Genomic DNA, 16,072 nt, shown 5'->3' with positions numbered 1-16,072 from the left:
ATATTCCCCCAAAACTGTACAGCTGACAGCTGGGTAAATGAATTTTTCAACATTTACACTGGTTATAAGATTATTCATGCCTTTGTGCCTTGATTGCTGTTGGCTCTAACAAAATTGCATTCACATTTTCCCAAAACCTTATTCTTGTTATTCTGGTGGGGGTTTTTTTTTTGTTTAACCCTGAACAAAGGCAGGTCATTTATTTTTTTGAGGAGAAGGGAATTGTTGGGTCACTTTCTTACTACCTTTTTTAAAATTTAGAGTACCCAATTGGCATGGCCAATCCACCTAACCTGCACATCTTTGGGTTGTTGTGGGGGGGCGAACCACCGGGAGAATGGACCATCTCCACGCGGCCAGTGACCCAGATAGAACCCGGGATCTCAGTGTCGTGAGGCAGCAGTGCTAACCACTGTGCTGCCCCCTACTTTTTATATTATTAGAAAGATTTATTGTCCATAGCCCAGTAGTTTAAAGTGCCTGTAAATTGGTTGACCATCTTCCTTTGGAAAATAATAGAAATTCCACAATTCTTTGGAAATAAAATCATCTAATCCTGGTCGTACTCTGTTTCTTTTCTCCTCCTCTCAAACTAGGAAAGCATCACGTGTATGAAGTGGGACCCATTAGGGCTGATGCTTATGACTTGTGCCAAAGAGAACACTGTCAAGCTGTGGAGCTGTGTAGCTGGCACCTGGCATTGTCTACATAAACTTTCTCATCCGGCTCTGGTGAACGATGTTGCCTGGTGTAGTCAACTGGGAAAAGGTTTCAAGTTGCAACTCATGCTGGCCAGGTAGATATGAAGGTTTACTCTTTCAAAACATTTATTGTTCGTGAAAATGCCTGACTTTGCTGATTGAGTGTCTTTATTCAGTAAGAAATTGATACTGAAAATGTCACTTTAGTCCGTTGCGAGAATATTGTTATGGAGAGAATTCTTTGTCTGTTTATACTATGTCACAGTACCTTGTCCAAATGTCATACTTGCTGGTTTACAATAAGGATATTTATTTTATAAATGATTTACTCTTACTTTGTTTCTGTGTGCAGTAATTAGTTATATGGTTTTAGGAGGGGTAGACTTTTTAGACTTAAATTACCTTGAGTGAGTGTGGGGTGGCGAGGAGTCATAGGAGTTCAACAAACCTTTGAAGAGGTACCCCTGGGAGAATCTTAGTGGGGTTTATAAATAGATGTCAAACTGCAAAAGGGAAGCAAGAAGAGATATTTTTCACAGTAAAGACATTGCAGTAGAAAGACATTGAGAAGACCACCCAAAGGTTTATACTATGCGACTCCTGGTCTTTGTCAAGGTCAATACCTTAAACTCTCAATATGAACATGGTAATTAAGTTTGCAGGTGGTCCAAAACTAAGTGTTTGGGGAGTGTTGATGGAAGAAGTCAAAATGGTACAAGGAGAACTGCAGGTTTTCCACATGGGCTGATCTGTGGTGAGTAAAGGTCAGTATTGACAGATGAAGAACAGTGAGATTTGATCTGATGGAGTCTTTCCTTCAAAGAATCAACTTGGTCCATTATAGTAATCTTCACAGTAAATGCCTCAAGAGATTTCAGTGACTGACTGCAGATGAACAGTGCAAGGAGAAATATTAGGGCAAATGTCTGAAGAGTTGGTCAAGGGGTGGGTTGAGTGTCTTATATAAGGAGCATTCCAGAATGTGGGGAAGATACTGAAGGCACCACCATTAATGATGAAATGAAAGACCACACTCGAAAGAGTGCATAGAAAATAGGGCCAGGAGTCTGCCATTCAGCCCATCGAGCCTGCTCCACCATTCATTATGATCATGACTGATCATCTAATTCAGTAACCAGTTCCTGTTTTCCTCCATATCCTTTGATCCCTTTCACCCCAAGAACTATATTAGGCAGCACGGTAGCCTTGTGGATAGCACAATTGCTTCACAGCTCCAGGGTCCCAGGTTCGATTCTGGCTTGGGTCACTGTCTGTGCGGAGTCTGCACATCCTCCCCGTGTGTGCGTGGGTTTCCTCCGGGTGCTCCGGTTTCCTCCCACAGTCCAAAGATGTGCGGGTTAGGTGGATTGGCCATGATAAATTGCCCTTAGTGTCCAAAATTGCCCTTAGTGTTGGGTGGGGCTACTGGGTTACGGGGATAGGGTGGCGGTGTTGACCTTGGGTAGGGTGCTCTTTCCAAGAGCCGGTGCAGACTCGATGGGCTGAATGGCCTCCTTCTGCTCTGTAAATTCTATGATCTATGATATCGAACACCTTTTTGAAGATTTTGGTCTCGACTGCATTCTGTGGTAGTGAATTCCACAAGCTCACTACCCTGGGTCAAGGAATTTGTCCTCATCTCATAGAAACATAGAAAGTAGAAGCAGGAGAAGACCATTCAGCCGTTGGAGCCTGCTTTGCCATTTGTTATTATCATGGCTGATCATCCAAGTTCAATACCCTGATCCCCCATCCCCCCCATATCCCTTGATCCCTTTAGCCCCAAGAGCTATATCTAATTCCTTCTTGAAATTACACAACATTTTGATCTCAACTACTTTGTGGTAGCGAATTTGATCCTAAATGGTTTACTCCGTATTCTTAGATTGTGATCCCTGGTTCTGGACTCCCCCACCATCGGGAACATCCTTCCTGCAACTACCCTGATTAATTCTGTTAGAATTTTATGTTTCTATAAGATCACCCCTCATTCTTCTAAACTCCAGCGAATATAATTCTAACCAACTCAATCTCTCCTCGTACATCAGGCCTACCATCCCAAGAATCAGTCTGGTAAACTTTCGCTGTACTCCCTCAATAGCAAGAACATCCTTCCTCCGATCAGGATTGGATTGGATTTGTTTATTGTCACGTGTACTGAGGTACAGTGAAAAGTATTTTTCTGCGAGCAGCTCAACAGGTCATAGATCATAGATCATAGAATTTACAGTGCAGAAGGAGGCCATTCGGCCCATCGAGTCTGCACCGGCTCTTGGAAAGAGCACCCTACCCAAGGTGAACACCGCCACTCTATCGCCATAACCCAGTAACCCCACCCAACACTAAGGGCAATTTTCTGGACACTAAGGGCAATTTATCATGGCCAATCCACCTAACCCGCACATCTTTGGACTGTGGGAGGAAACCGGAGCACCTGGAGAAAACCCATGCACACACGGGGAGGATGTGCAGACTCCGCACAGACAGTGACCCAAGCCAGAATCGAACCTGGGACCCTGGAGCTGTGAAGCAATTGTGCTATCCACAAGGCTACCGTGCTGCCCTGGTCATTAAGTACTTGAGAAGAAAAGGGAATAAAAGAAAATACATAATAGGGCAACACAAGATATACAATGTAACTACATAAGCATTGGCATCGGATGAAGCATACAGGGTGTAGTGTTAATGAGGTCAGTCCATAAGAGGGTCATTTAGGAGTCTGGTGACAGTGGGGAAGAAGCTGTTTTTGAGTCTGTTTGTGCGTGTTCTCAGACTTCTGTATCTCCTGCCCGATGGAAGAAGTTGGGAGAGTGAGTAAGCCGGGTGGGAGGGATCTTTGATTATGCTGCTCGCTTTCCCCAGGCAGCGGGAGGTGTAGATGGAGTCAATGGATGGGAGACAGGTTTGTGTGATGGACTGGGCGGTGTTCACGACTCTCTGAAGTTTCTTGCGGTCCTGGGCTGAGCAGTTGCCATACCAGGCTGTGATGCAGCCCGATAGGATGCTTTCGATGGTGCATCATAAAAGTTGGTAAGGGTTAATGTGGACATGCCGAATTTCCTTAGTTTCCTGAGGAAGTATAGGCACTGTTGTGCTTTCTTGGTGGTAGCGTCGACGTGGGTGGACCAGGACATATTTTTGGAGATGTGCACCCCTAGGAATTTGAAACTGCTAACCATCTCCACCTTGGCCCCGTTGATGCTGACAGGGGTGTGTACAGTACTTTGCTTCCTGAAGTCAATTACCAGCTCTTAAGTTTTGCTGGCATTGAGGGAGAGATTGTTGTCGCTACACCACTCCACTAGATTCTCTATCTCCCTCCTGTATTCGGACTCATCGTTATTCGAGATCCGGCCCACTATGGTCGTATCATCAGCAAACTTGTAGATGGAGTTGGAACCAAGTTTTGCCACGCAGTCATGTGTGTATAGGGAGTAGAGTAGGGGGCTAAGTACGCAGCCTTGCGGGGCACCGGTGTTGAGGACTATTGTGGAGGAGGTGTTGTTGTTCATTCTTACTGATTGTGGTCTGTTGGTCAGAAAATCGAGGATCCAGTTGCAGAGTGGGGAGCCAAGTCCTAGGTTTTGGAGCTTTGATATGAGCTTGGCTGGGATTATGGTGTTGAAGGCGGAGCTGTAGTCAATAAATAGGAGTCTGATGTAGGAGTCCTTGTTTTCGAGATGCTCTAGGGATGAGTGTAGGGCCAGGGAAATGGTGTCTGATGTGGACCGGTTGCCACGGTATGCGAATTGCAGTGGATCAAGGCATTCTGGGAGTATGGAGGTGATGCGCTTCATGATCAACCTCTCGAAGCACTTCATTACGACTGAAGTCAGGGCCACTGGTCGGTAGTCATTGAGGCACGTTGCCTGGTTCTTCTTTGGTACTGGTATGATGGTGGTCTTCTTGAAGCAGGTGGGGACCTCGGAGTGGAGTAGGGACAGGTTAAAGATGTCCGTGAATACCTCTGCCAGCTGGTCCGTGCAGGCTCTGAGTGCATGACCAGGGATCCCGTCCGGGCCCGTCGCCTTCCGAGGGTTCATTTTCAGGAAGGCCAATCTGACTTCGGAAGCTGTGATGGTGGGTATGGGTGAATTATGGGCTGCTGGGTCACTCAACAGCGGATTGTTGGTTACCTGCTCGAACAGAGCATAGAATGCATTGAGTTCATCGGGGAGGGGTGCGCTGCTGCCAGAGATACAGTTCGGCTTCGCTTTGTAGCCCGTTATGTTGTTGAATCCTTGCCACAACCGCCGAGAGTCTGTCTGTGACTCTAGCTTGGTTTGATATTCTCTCTTGGCATCTCTGATGGCTTTGCGGAGGTCGTACCAAAACTACACAATATTCCAGATACGTTCTCACCACGGCCCTGTATAATTGTAGTAAGACACCCCTGCTCCTGTACTCTAATCCTCTCGTTACGAATAAAGCATACCATTTGACTTCTTTCCCGCCTGCTGCACCTGCATTCTTACTTTCAGCGACTAGTGTACAAGGACACCCAGGTCTTATTGCACATGCCCCATCTCAGTTTATATCCATTCAGAAAATCTGCCTTCTAAGTGGAGAACCTCATATTTATCCACATTTTACTGCATCCACCATGCATTTGCCCACTCATCCAATTCACACTGAAGCATTTCTGCATCCTCCTCACAGCTCATCCTCCCACCCAGCTCATCTGCAAATTTGGTGATATTATGTTTAATTCCCTCATCTAAATAATTGATATATATATTCTGAATAGCTGGGGTCCTAACACTGATCCCTGCGGTACCGCACTAGTCACTTGTCTGCCATTTGGAAAAAGACCCTTTTATTCCAGTGGGGCGCATGGGTGAGGGGTTGGATGGGTGCCGAGGAGGAGGGCAGAGTGTGCTGTCAGAAGAAAGTCGAGAAGATGATCCCGAAAGTGGTGAGTTCAGTGAGCTAAGATGAGGCTGGTGTCAGGCAAAGGTAGGATACAGCAATAGGTATTCTCCCCATGTCTGCATGGGTCTCACCCCCACAAACCAAAGATGTGCCGACTAGGTGGATTGGCCACGCTAAATTGGCCCTTAATTAGAAACAAAAATGAATTGGGTACTCTAAATTTATTTCTAAAAAATAAAATGATCCAGCAATAGGTGATCAATGATAAACCTTAGCTTTAAAAAAATTCAGCTTGGTCAGACAAACGAACAAAGTGCTTCTTGGGCTGAATCTTGGTGAGAGCTGAGGAGAAAGATGTAATCGAGAACCAGGTTGCAGCAATGTAGTAGGACCAGGATTCAGGTTCCAGCATTAGTGCCATATTATTTTGTGAAAAATCTCTTGATTCTTTATTTACCCCCACAACAGCCCCTGCAGCCTGAAAGCTGGGGTAATTCTGAATTTTCAAGCTATTTGCAGACAGCCTCACAGAGAGCGCAGGTTAGAGACTTGATGTATCTCTGCCATTTTCTGCTTCTGAGTTAGGTTGCTTTGCAACGTTCTGACATGTAGCTTTTTAGTGCAATTATTTCCGTTTACACTGCCCGAAAGTAAATAGGGGTAGCACGGTGGTTAGCACTGTTGCTTCACAGCGCCAGGGTCCCAGGTTTGACTCCCGGCTTGGGTCACTGTCTGTGCGGACTCTGCACGTTCTCCCTGTGTCTGCCTGGGTTTCCTCCGGGTGCTCCGGTTTCCTCCCACAAGTCCCGAAAGACGTGCTGTTGGGTAATTTGGACATATGAATTCTCCCTCTGTGTACCCGAACAGGCGCCAGAATGTGGCGACTAGGGCTTTTCACAGTAACGTCATTTGTAAGCCTACTTGTGACAATGTTGATTATTATCATTATAATGATTATAAAGAGTGTTAAGTGAAATCTTGGATGTTAGTCCCCAAAACTGGAGGATTAAGTTTGTTTGAGGTTAAATGAAATTGGGATTTGAGGAAGAGAGGACAGCGAGTGAATGAGTTTGAGAGCAGACTGGAAATCTGAAACAAAAATAGGTACTGCTTAGCTTGTTGTGTGGCCCCAGCCTTTTTGTATCAATAGATTTAAAAAAAAAAAAAAAAAATTTAGAGTACCCAATTCATTTTTTCCAATTTAGGGGCAATTTAGCGTGGCCAGTCCACCTACCCTGCACATCTTTGGGTTGTGGGGCGGAACCCACGCAAACACTTGGAGAATGTGCAAATTCCACACGACCGTGACCCAGAGCCGGGATCAAACCTTGGACATCGGTGCCGTGAGGCTGCAGGGCTGTATCAATAGATTTTTAAGATGCTCAAGAGGCTTTTGTGTTTATGTGGAAAAAAAAAAGTGAGAGTACTCCTGATGATGCACATATAATTTCTGAGTGTGCAAGACATTAATTGGATGTTGCTGATTGTTCAGATCATCAGTGAAGGATAAATAACTATTACCCTTACACACATCTGGTTGATTTCCAAGATGTAGTCAAGCAATAAAGTGGGGCCACTCCCTCTGTCGGAAGCCCTGATTAGATGCAATAGCGAGGTGTGCGTGTTTATCGCATTTTCCAAGGTTATTAACTTCCAGCAGCTCACAAGAGGCAGGCCAAATTGATAGTTTTAAAATTAAACTTTGAGTTGAGCTTGTTTGACACAATTGTCAGAGGGGTGTTAACTTCTAATTGCTGCCTTTCCTAATCTCGAATAAGTATAATCTTTGCCGAAATTCAAAACAAAAAATATTGGATAAACTCAGCAGATCTGGCAGCATCTGTGGAGGGAGAAGCCTTTAACGTTTCGAGTCTGTCTGACTCCTCCGAGCTGAAGAGCGGTAGAGATGCAATGGATATAATGTTTACTGCTTTGTCAGGTAGATGACTCCATCAATGGTGAAAGTTGAAAATCTGAAATCCATAAACACGGATTACCTCTATGATGACCACAGTTAGTTGATGCTAAAACATTGAATATATTCAAGAGGCGGCTAGATATAGCACTTGGGACGAATGGGATTAAAGGCCATGGGGAGAAAGCAAGATTAGGCTATTGAGTTGGATGATCAGCCATGATCGTGAGAAATGGCAGAGCAGGCTCGAAGGGCCAAAAGGCCTCCTCCTGCTCCTATGTTCTATGTATCTATATGCCCATATGGATAAGTGCCTTATCCAAAACTGCAAATCATCTAATACTAGTGATTGGTGCAGTTGTCGTGATCACTTTCCCCTTTGCACAAAGGTTGTTTCAATTGTAATCTGCAGGAGTTAGTTTATGTAGTGTTCAGAGTGATTCATGACGGTGCTATTAGCGAGTGAATAGATAAATAAATAAAATGAGTGATAACTGAATCCTAAGGGGGTGACTCAATCCTTGTAGCGCTGAGCTGCACTCAACAACCAGGATTGTTTTGAACAATAAACAGTGATTATTCAGCTGGCCAAAAGTGAAGCTCAGATTTTGTTCCTTGACATTCTGCTCAGAATTTTAACGCTTTTATTTTTCTTTCATTTTGCCCTTCTGCCATTGCTTAAAGTGAAGTGTGCTGAGTAGAACTGCAATACAATTTCCTACACTGACCAGTTTGTGACTCTTCGGACTACTCATCCACTCTAACTATTACCGGATGTGGGCGTCACTGACGGTGTCTGTGATTTTGTGATTCATTGCCCTTGGCAGTTGGTGGTGAACACCCTTGAATACAACTGAATGGCTTGCTAGTGTTTTTAGTTATTTTTTTAAAATTTAGAGTACCCAATTATTTTTTTTCCATTGAAGGGGCAATTCAACGTGGCCAATCCACCTACCCTGCACATCTTTGGGTTGTGGGGGTGAGACCCATGCAGACACTGGGAGAATGTGCAAGCTCCACATGGACAGCGACCCAGAGCCAGGATCGAAACTAGGACCTCGGCGTCATGAGGCAACAATGCTAACCACCGTGCCGCCTAGCTTGTTAGCGTTGAGGCATGGCTGAGCTGCCCAAATCCCAAAAAGAAACTTGAAACAGCTGCCAAAACGGTTTTTGCAATTTGTATGAGGATAGGTTCTGAAATCAAGAAATTATGTCCCTGACTACTTGTGATGATTTTATAGCAAAGTAAACAGAATTTTCTTTGAAAAAGCTAAATTACACTTTAACATAAGAATGGATTCACATAGTAATCACTACTTTAAAAAAGTTCCAAAATCTTAATGTAACTACCCTTTCTGTTCAACAACTATCCTAGTTTTGAGATCGACAGAACTCCAGTATTTTTTGTTAACCACACAATGCTTGCTTTTCTCTTGAAATGTCTTCTGAGGCTTACAGCAACTGGTTCTCCAGGTTTGGCTATGTTCACACCGTCGTCTGTTATCCTGATGTCGTTTTGGTTATCCCTGATGATCTAAGCAGCTATCCCCTCACATAGGCATCCGTATTTCTTTTAATACATTTCTTCCCTTTGATCTCGCTATTTTTTTCAGTCAGTCTCTTCAGAAGTGCTTTCCTCCCAGAATTGATCAGATTTATTTCTTTAGCGCTGAGGCTTTAAAAAAAATAAATAAGCCTGCCCTATCTTTACTGTATTTACTTACACCATACTTTACAACATGTATATATTCCCTTTGAACTAAGCCAACCCACTTTAAAGTTACTCTTGCTATTGCCTCATGTAAAATTCTGACTGAAGTTCTTCTTGGTTCATTAACATATCAAAACATCTCTTCCTGTGGGTTTAGATTCCTGTAGCCACCCTGTCTCTCAACAACCCCAACAGCCTGTTTCCCAGTACACAAGAAATATCACAGTGATGTTGCTAAATTAAAATTATTGAATTTCTTGTTTTCTTGACGCTGGGTCCTTTCTGAGGGCAGTAGAGAATGAATTGCGTTGCTGAGGTTTGGAATTGTATGTAGGTCAGACCAGTTAAGGATGCAGATCCCCATAGCTAAGGGCTGTTGATGAACCAGACAAATTTACAACAATTTAGTAATTCAATGGTCACCATTACTAACACAAGCTTTTTAATCATAGATTTATTGAAGTAAATTAATTTAAATTCCCCTGCTGCCATGGTGGGATTTGAACTCCTGGCTCCAGAGCATTCATTAGCCTATGCTTCGGGATTGCTAGTCCAGTAACATAGCCACTTTGTTACTACCTGTACTTTACCCTCTGTAGCGGGACTGTACTTCCTTGCAGTGGCAACATTTTTATGTGGCTGCAACATAATAGGTCCTTTGACCTTGTGCCTGCTGTAAAATCCTCTGAAATGAAATAAATGTTGCATTACTACCTTATTGATGGTACAATGTTAATCTCAAGTGGAGGGAAAATGGAGTTGGGTGTGTCATGATATGCGGACACACACACAATGATATACAGACAAGCAGCTAATGGACACAGAGAACAGGACATGACTAATAAGCAGCAAGACACTCGGGTGGGATCTGACTATGAAAGACACGAGGCACTCACACTCTGCCTCTTTTCACTGATGAACATCCAGAGAGTCAGTCAAGGGTGTTGTTACAATCTCACACCCCCACCATGTGGCTAAGAGCTAGTCTGGTTCAGTCAGACAGAGTAACCACACTTAAGTTAGCAGAGAGTCGAACTTTCAGAGAACTGTGCTATTAGTTCAATAAACCTGATTGAACTAACTTCAACGTCTGGAGTCTCTTTCTGATCTAAGCTGCATCCAGTTGCAGCCAGTGTTATACCAGTGTACCTAACCCGACAGGGTGCAAACATTATTCTCAGGTGGAGGGCAATGGAGTTGGGTGCAAACTTGGAGATCAAGTTTGATTGGCTAAACCAACCTTTCAGAGTATTGTGTATTCTGATAGAGATTTTGGACTTGAAAAGGTCCAGGGGGGGGGGTCCTGTCCTAATTGATTCCTTACATATCATACAGTTTTTAGAACATGGCTTTGAATAAACAAAGCGGCATTGCAAGACTTGTGTTCGCTAATCCAATGCCCAGCTGAATCTTTGATCTTTTTACAAAGGGAGCTGCTCGGAAGAGTCATTAAAACAATTTGCTGGACCGATCAGCTTCTCCGTTATTGGAGTGGGCCGTTCAGATCAGCAGTGATGCAAGGTGACATGAGCTAAGTGGTCGGTTTGGCTACTGCTCCTTTTTTTTTGTGTTGCCACTGAGCAGAATCACCTGCTATCGGAGTAGCCCCTGTGATGCAAGGTGGGGACATAAGATTTGACCCTATCAAATGTTTTATGTATAATCAAAAATGAATCCGCTGCAGATGGCGACAATAATGGAGAGAGAAACTGGGTTGGTGACCCTTCATCAGCCAAACCTGTCCAGAAGATACTTTACTTCAAACCGTTTCAAGCATTCTTCATCACAGATCTCACTGTCGTTAATTGATGACTCACCAAAAAGATTAGACGGCTCTCACATTGCTGCTCATCTCCGTGGAAGAAGTTATAGCCTTGTTTACCACTTCATTAAGAGTCATCCGCAGGTGTTTGGCACATTAGGAATATTAAAAGCTGCAGGACAGCGGGTTGTCCTGAAGAACGGGAAATTGTTTACACTTTAACAAATTGTTTATTGAGCAAGTTTGATGGTGCAACTTTGTTGTTTTGTCTCCCCAGTGGATGTCAGAGTGGTTTGGTGTGTGTCTGGACTGTCCCCCAAGATATCTGCAAGGTATCACAGTCCACTTCCAGCAGCTCTGACGAATGGTGGGAACAGGAATCCAAGAACCGAGTGAAGGTAAAACTATTACTAGCATCTTCCACGTACTGCATTTTTTCTTGCTAACAAAGGTTAAGTACAGTTGGTTCCTGAAGAAGCACGATATGCCTTTCTGCATGGTCTGCGCTCTTGTAATCATTTCCCATTTGTAGACTATCTGCAGCCAACGGCCATTTTAAATTTTCTCCTTTACAGTGCATAATAATCTTTATTGTCACAAGTAGGCTTACATTAACACTGCAATGAAGTTACCGTGAAAATCCGCTCGTCGCCACATTCCGGCACTTGTTCGGGTACACAGGGAGAATTCAGAATATCCAAATTACCAGAGTGGGTGAATTTTAACCTCTTACTGCCCATTTATTTACTGTCCCCAAAAAATACCAGAACCCAGTCACCTAAGCAGGCAGCAAAGGTATCAGGCATCTGTCAAAGATGTTGAAGTCAATTTTTATATATTCCTATCAAGCCCCAGCTGTATTTTGAGTTCCATAAAGAGCAAGGAAGTTGTTGACCTTTACAACCTTGCTCAGTCAGGTCTGCAAACGATTGTCTCAGACGAGGCTAAAGTAGGGCCATTCTTTTCTCTCCTCCTTTGGGCCCTCCTTTAGGGCAGCACGGTGGCATCGTGACCTGCCTCCCAACGCCAGGGATCCGGGTGCGATTCCGACCTCTGGTGACTGGCTGTGCAAAAGTTTGCACATTCTCCCCGGGTGTTCCGCTTTCCTCCCACAGTCCAAAAATGTGCAGGGTACATGGATTAGCCATGCTAAATTGCCCTTGGTGTCGAAAAGGTTAGGTGGATAGGGCAGGATTGGGCCTAGGTAGGGTGCTTGATGGGCCAAATGGCCTCCTTCTGCACTATAGGAATTCTAAGAAGGACCATGTACACTCTGGATCTGAGCAGGAGCGCTTTTCTCCCACCACCCACCCACTAAATACCAGGGACTTGAGGGACGGGTGGGAAGTTGCACCAACAATGTGTTAATGAGGCCCAGCAGTTAAAGTAGCCAGAATCTCATTTCTGCTGCAATGAGGTTGGGTTTCCAATTCGCTTCTCCACCCGTCCCGAGCTAAAATTAAGGCCTTTGTTTCAGATCCGTGGGAAGTTTCGTAATTCATCAATATGTCATAATCAGGCTGTTCCCGTTAAAATCTCTGAAATGTACTCATCAATACACTCCTAAGTAGTGGTTGTGCATCAGTCTCTGAATTTAGATAGCTGTCAGAGGATTTGTTGTGCCTTTATAGAATTTTTTTTCCTGTATGAACATCCCTCCTATTTTGTTCTAATATATTTCAAGAAGGTTTATCTAATATTTACTATTTGTATTTTTTATTTTATTGTAATGGAATTTGAAGAGTGGATGTAAGAAAGTTGGGGAGGCTGAGTGCATCTATCAACTGAAGGGGCACATCACCCCGGTGCGGACCGTGGGATTTAACCCCGATGGGCTGGTCTTGGTGTCTGGAGGAGTTGGTGGACTGATGAACATTTGGTCACTAAGGGTAAGAAATTAGACCATCACATGGTTTTAACCATGACCTCCAAACTTGACCTTTCTGTACCTACGCTCCTTTTGGTATGCTTAAGGTACTTGCTAAAAAGGCGAAATAAAGCTGGTGTGACTTCTTTCCCTTCATTTCCTTTGCCCCCTACTTCCTTTCTCCATCCCTCCCTTCTATCCTTTCCATCCCTCCTTCTCGTTGAATACAAAGAACAAAGAAAATTACAGCACAAGGAACAGGCCCTTGGGCCCTCCCAGCCTGCGCCGATCCAGATCCATTATCTAAACCTGTCACCTATTTTCCAAGGATCTACTTCCCTCTGTTCCCCGTCCATTCATATGTCTGTCTCGATGCATCTTGAATGATGCCATCGTGCCCGCCTCTACCACCTCCGCTGGCAAAGCGGTCCAGGCACCCACCACCCTCTGCGTAAAAAACTTTCCACGCACATCTCCCTTAAACTTCCCCCCTCTCACCTTGAAATCGTGACCCCTTGTAATTGACACCCCCACTCTTGGAAAAAGTTTGTTGCTATCCACCCTGTCCATACTTCTCAGAATTTTGTAGACCTCAGTCAGGTCCCCCCTCAACCTCCGTCTTTCCAATGAAAACAATCTTAATCTACTCAACCTTTCTTCACAGCTAGCACCCTCCATACCAGGCAACATCTTGGTGAACCTCCTCTGCACCATCTCTAAAGCATCCACATCTTTCTGGTAATGTGGCGACCAGAACTGCACGCAGTATTCCAAATGTGGCCTAACCAAAGTCCTATACAACTGTAACATGACCTGCCGACTCTTGTACTCAATACCCCAGCCGATGAAGGCAAGCATGCTGTATGCCTTTTTTTTTTAAAAAAGAGTACCCAATTCATTTTTTCCAATTAAGGGGCAATTTAGCGCGGCCAATCCACCTAACCTGCACATCGTTGGGTTGTGGGGGCGAAACCCACGCAAACACGGGGAGAATGTGCAAACTCCACACGGACAGTGACCCAGAGCCGGGATTGAACCTGGGACCTCAGCGCCGTGATGCAACAGGGCTAACCCACTGCGCCACCGTGCTGCCCTCTGTATGCCTTCTTGACCACTCTATCGGCCTGCGTTGCCACCTTCAGGGTACAATGGACCTGAACTCCCAGATCTCTCTGTACATCAATTTTCCCCCATTGATTGTATAGTCCGCTCTTGAATTAGATCTTCCAAAATGCATCACCTCGCATTTGCCTGGATTGAACTCCATCTGCCATTTCTCTGCCCAACTCTCCAATCTATCTATATTTTGCTGTGTTCTCTGACAGTCCTCCTCGCTATCTGCAACTCCACCAATCTTAGTATCATCTGCAAACTTGCTAATCAGACCACCTATACCTTCGTCCAGGTCATTTATGTATATCACAAACAACAGTGGTCCGAGCACGGATCCCTGTGGAACACCACTAGTCACCTTTCTCCATGTTGAGACACTCCCTTCAACCACTACTCTCTGTCTCCTGTTGCCCAGCCAGTTCTTTATCCATCTAGCTAGTACACCCTGAACCTCACAACTTCACTTTTTCCATCAACCTGCCATGGGAAACTTTATCAAACGCCTTACTGAAGTCCATGTATGTGATATCTACAGCCCTTCCCTCATCAATTAACGTTGTCACTTCCTCAAAGAATTCTATTAGGTTTGTAAGACATGACCTTCCCTGCACAAAACCATGCTGCCTATCACTGATAAGTCTTCCAAATGTGAATAGATCCTATCCCTCAGTATCTTCTCCAACAGTTTGCCTACCACTGACGTCAAGTTCACAGGTCTATAATTCCCTGGATTATCCCTGCTATCCTTCTTAAACAAACGGACAACATTAGCAATTCTCCAGTCCTCCGGGACCTCACCCGTGCTCAAGGATGCTGCAAAGATATCTGTTAAGGCCCCAGCTATTTTGTCTCTCGCTTCCCTCAGAAACCTGGGATAGATCCCATCCGGACCTGGGGACTTGTCCACCTTAATGCCTTTTAGAATACCCAAAACTTCCCCCTTTCTCATGCTGACTTGACCTAGAGTATTTAAACATCCATCCCGAACCTCAAATCCGTCATGTCCCTCTCCTTGGTGAATACCGATGCAAAGTACTCATTAAGAATCTCACCCATTTCCTCTGACTCCATGCATAAATTCCCTCTTTTGTCTTTGAGTGGGCCAATCCTTTCTCTAGTTACCCTCTTGCTCCTTGTATACGAATAAAAGGCTTTGGGATTTTCCTTAACCCTGTTTGCCAAAGATATTTCATGACCCCTTTTAGCCCTCTTTATTGTGCGTTTGAGATTTGTCCTACTTTCCCGATAATCATCCAAAGCTTCATCAGTTTTAAGTCGCCTAGATCTTATGTATGCTTCCTTTTTCATCTTAGCTAGTCTCACAATTCCACCCGTCATCCATGGTTCACTAATCTTGCCATTTCTATCCCTCATTTTCACAGGGACATGTCTGTCCTGCACTCTAATCAACCTTTCCTTAAAAGACTCCCACATTTCAAATGTGGATTTACCCTTAAACAGCTGCTCCCAATCCACATTCCCTAGCTCCTGCCGAATTTTGTTATACTTGGCCTTTCCCCAATTTAGCACCCTTTTAGGACCACTCTCGTCTTTGTCCATGAGTATTCTAAAACTTACGGAATTGTGATTGCTATTCCCAAAGTAATCACCGACTGAAACTTCAACCACCTGGCCGGGATCATTCCCCAATACCAGGTCCAGTATGGCCCCTTCCCGAGTTGGACTATTTACATACTGCTCTAAAAAAAACTCCTGGATGCTCCTTACAAATTCTGCTCCATCTACGCCTCCAACACTACATGGGTCCCATTCAACGTTGGGGAAGTTAAAATCTCCCATCACGACCACCCTATTGCTCCTACATTTTTCTATAATCTGTCTACATATTTGTAGCTCTACTTCACGCTCGCTTTTGGAAGGCCTGTAGTAAAGTCCCAACAATGTTACTGCACCCTTCCTATTTCTTAGCTTTACCCATAGTGCCTCCGTGCTCGAATCCTCCATCGTGCCCTCCTTAATCACAGCTGTGATATAATCTCTGGCCAGTAATGCAAGTCCTCTACCCCTTTTATCTCCCTCTCTATCCCTCCAGAAGCATCTATATTCTGGGATATTTAGTTGCCAGTCTTGTCCTTCCCTCAACCAAGTCTCAGTAATACCAATAACA

General features: G+C 44.4%; 1 protein-coding gene across 1 annotated transcript in view; it reads left to right on the top strand.

Annotated features, from left to right (window-relative positions):
• The window catches only part of LOC140404429 (probable E3 ubiquitin-protein ligase HERC1), a 300,792-nt gene that overhangs the window by 224,668 nt on the left and 60,052 nt on the right, over positions 1–16,072 (top strand). Inside the window, 3 exon segments of the mRNA XM_072492956.1 lie at positions 597–796; positions 11,242–11,362; positions 12,707–12,853. Of these exon segments, the coding sequence (XP_072349057.1) occupies positions 597–796; positions 11,242–11,362; positions 12,707–12,853 (468 nt within the window).

This window comes from Scyliorhinus torazame, chromosome 30 (genome assembly GCF_047496885.1).
Source record: "Scyliorhinus torazame isolate Kashiwa2021f chromosome 30, sScyTor2.1, whole genome shotgun sequence".
Taxonomy (NCBI): domain Eukaryota; kingdom Metazoa; phylum Chordata; class Chondrichthyes; order Carcharhiniformes; family Scyliorhinidae; genus Scyliorhinus; species Scyliorhinus torazame.
This window is presented reverse-complemented; position numbering and strand designations above follow the sequence as displayed.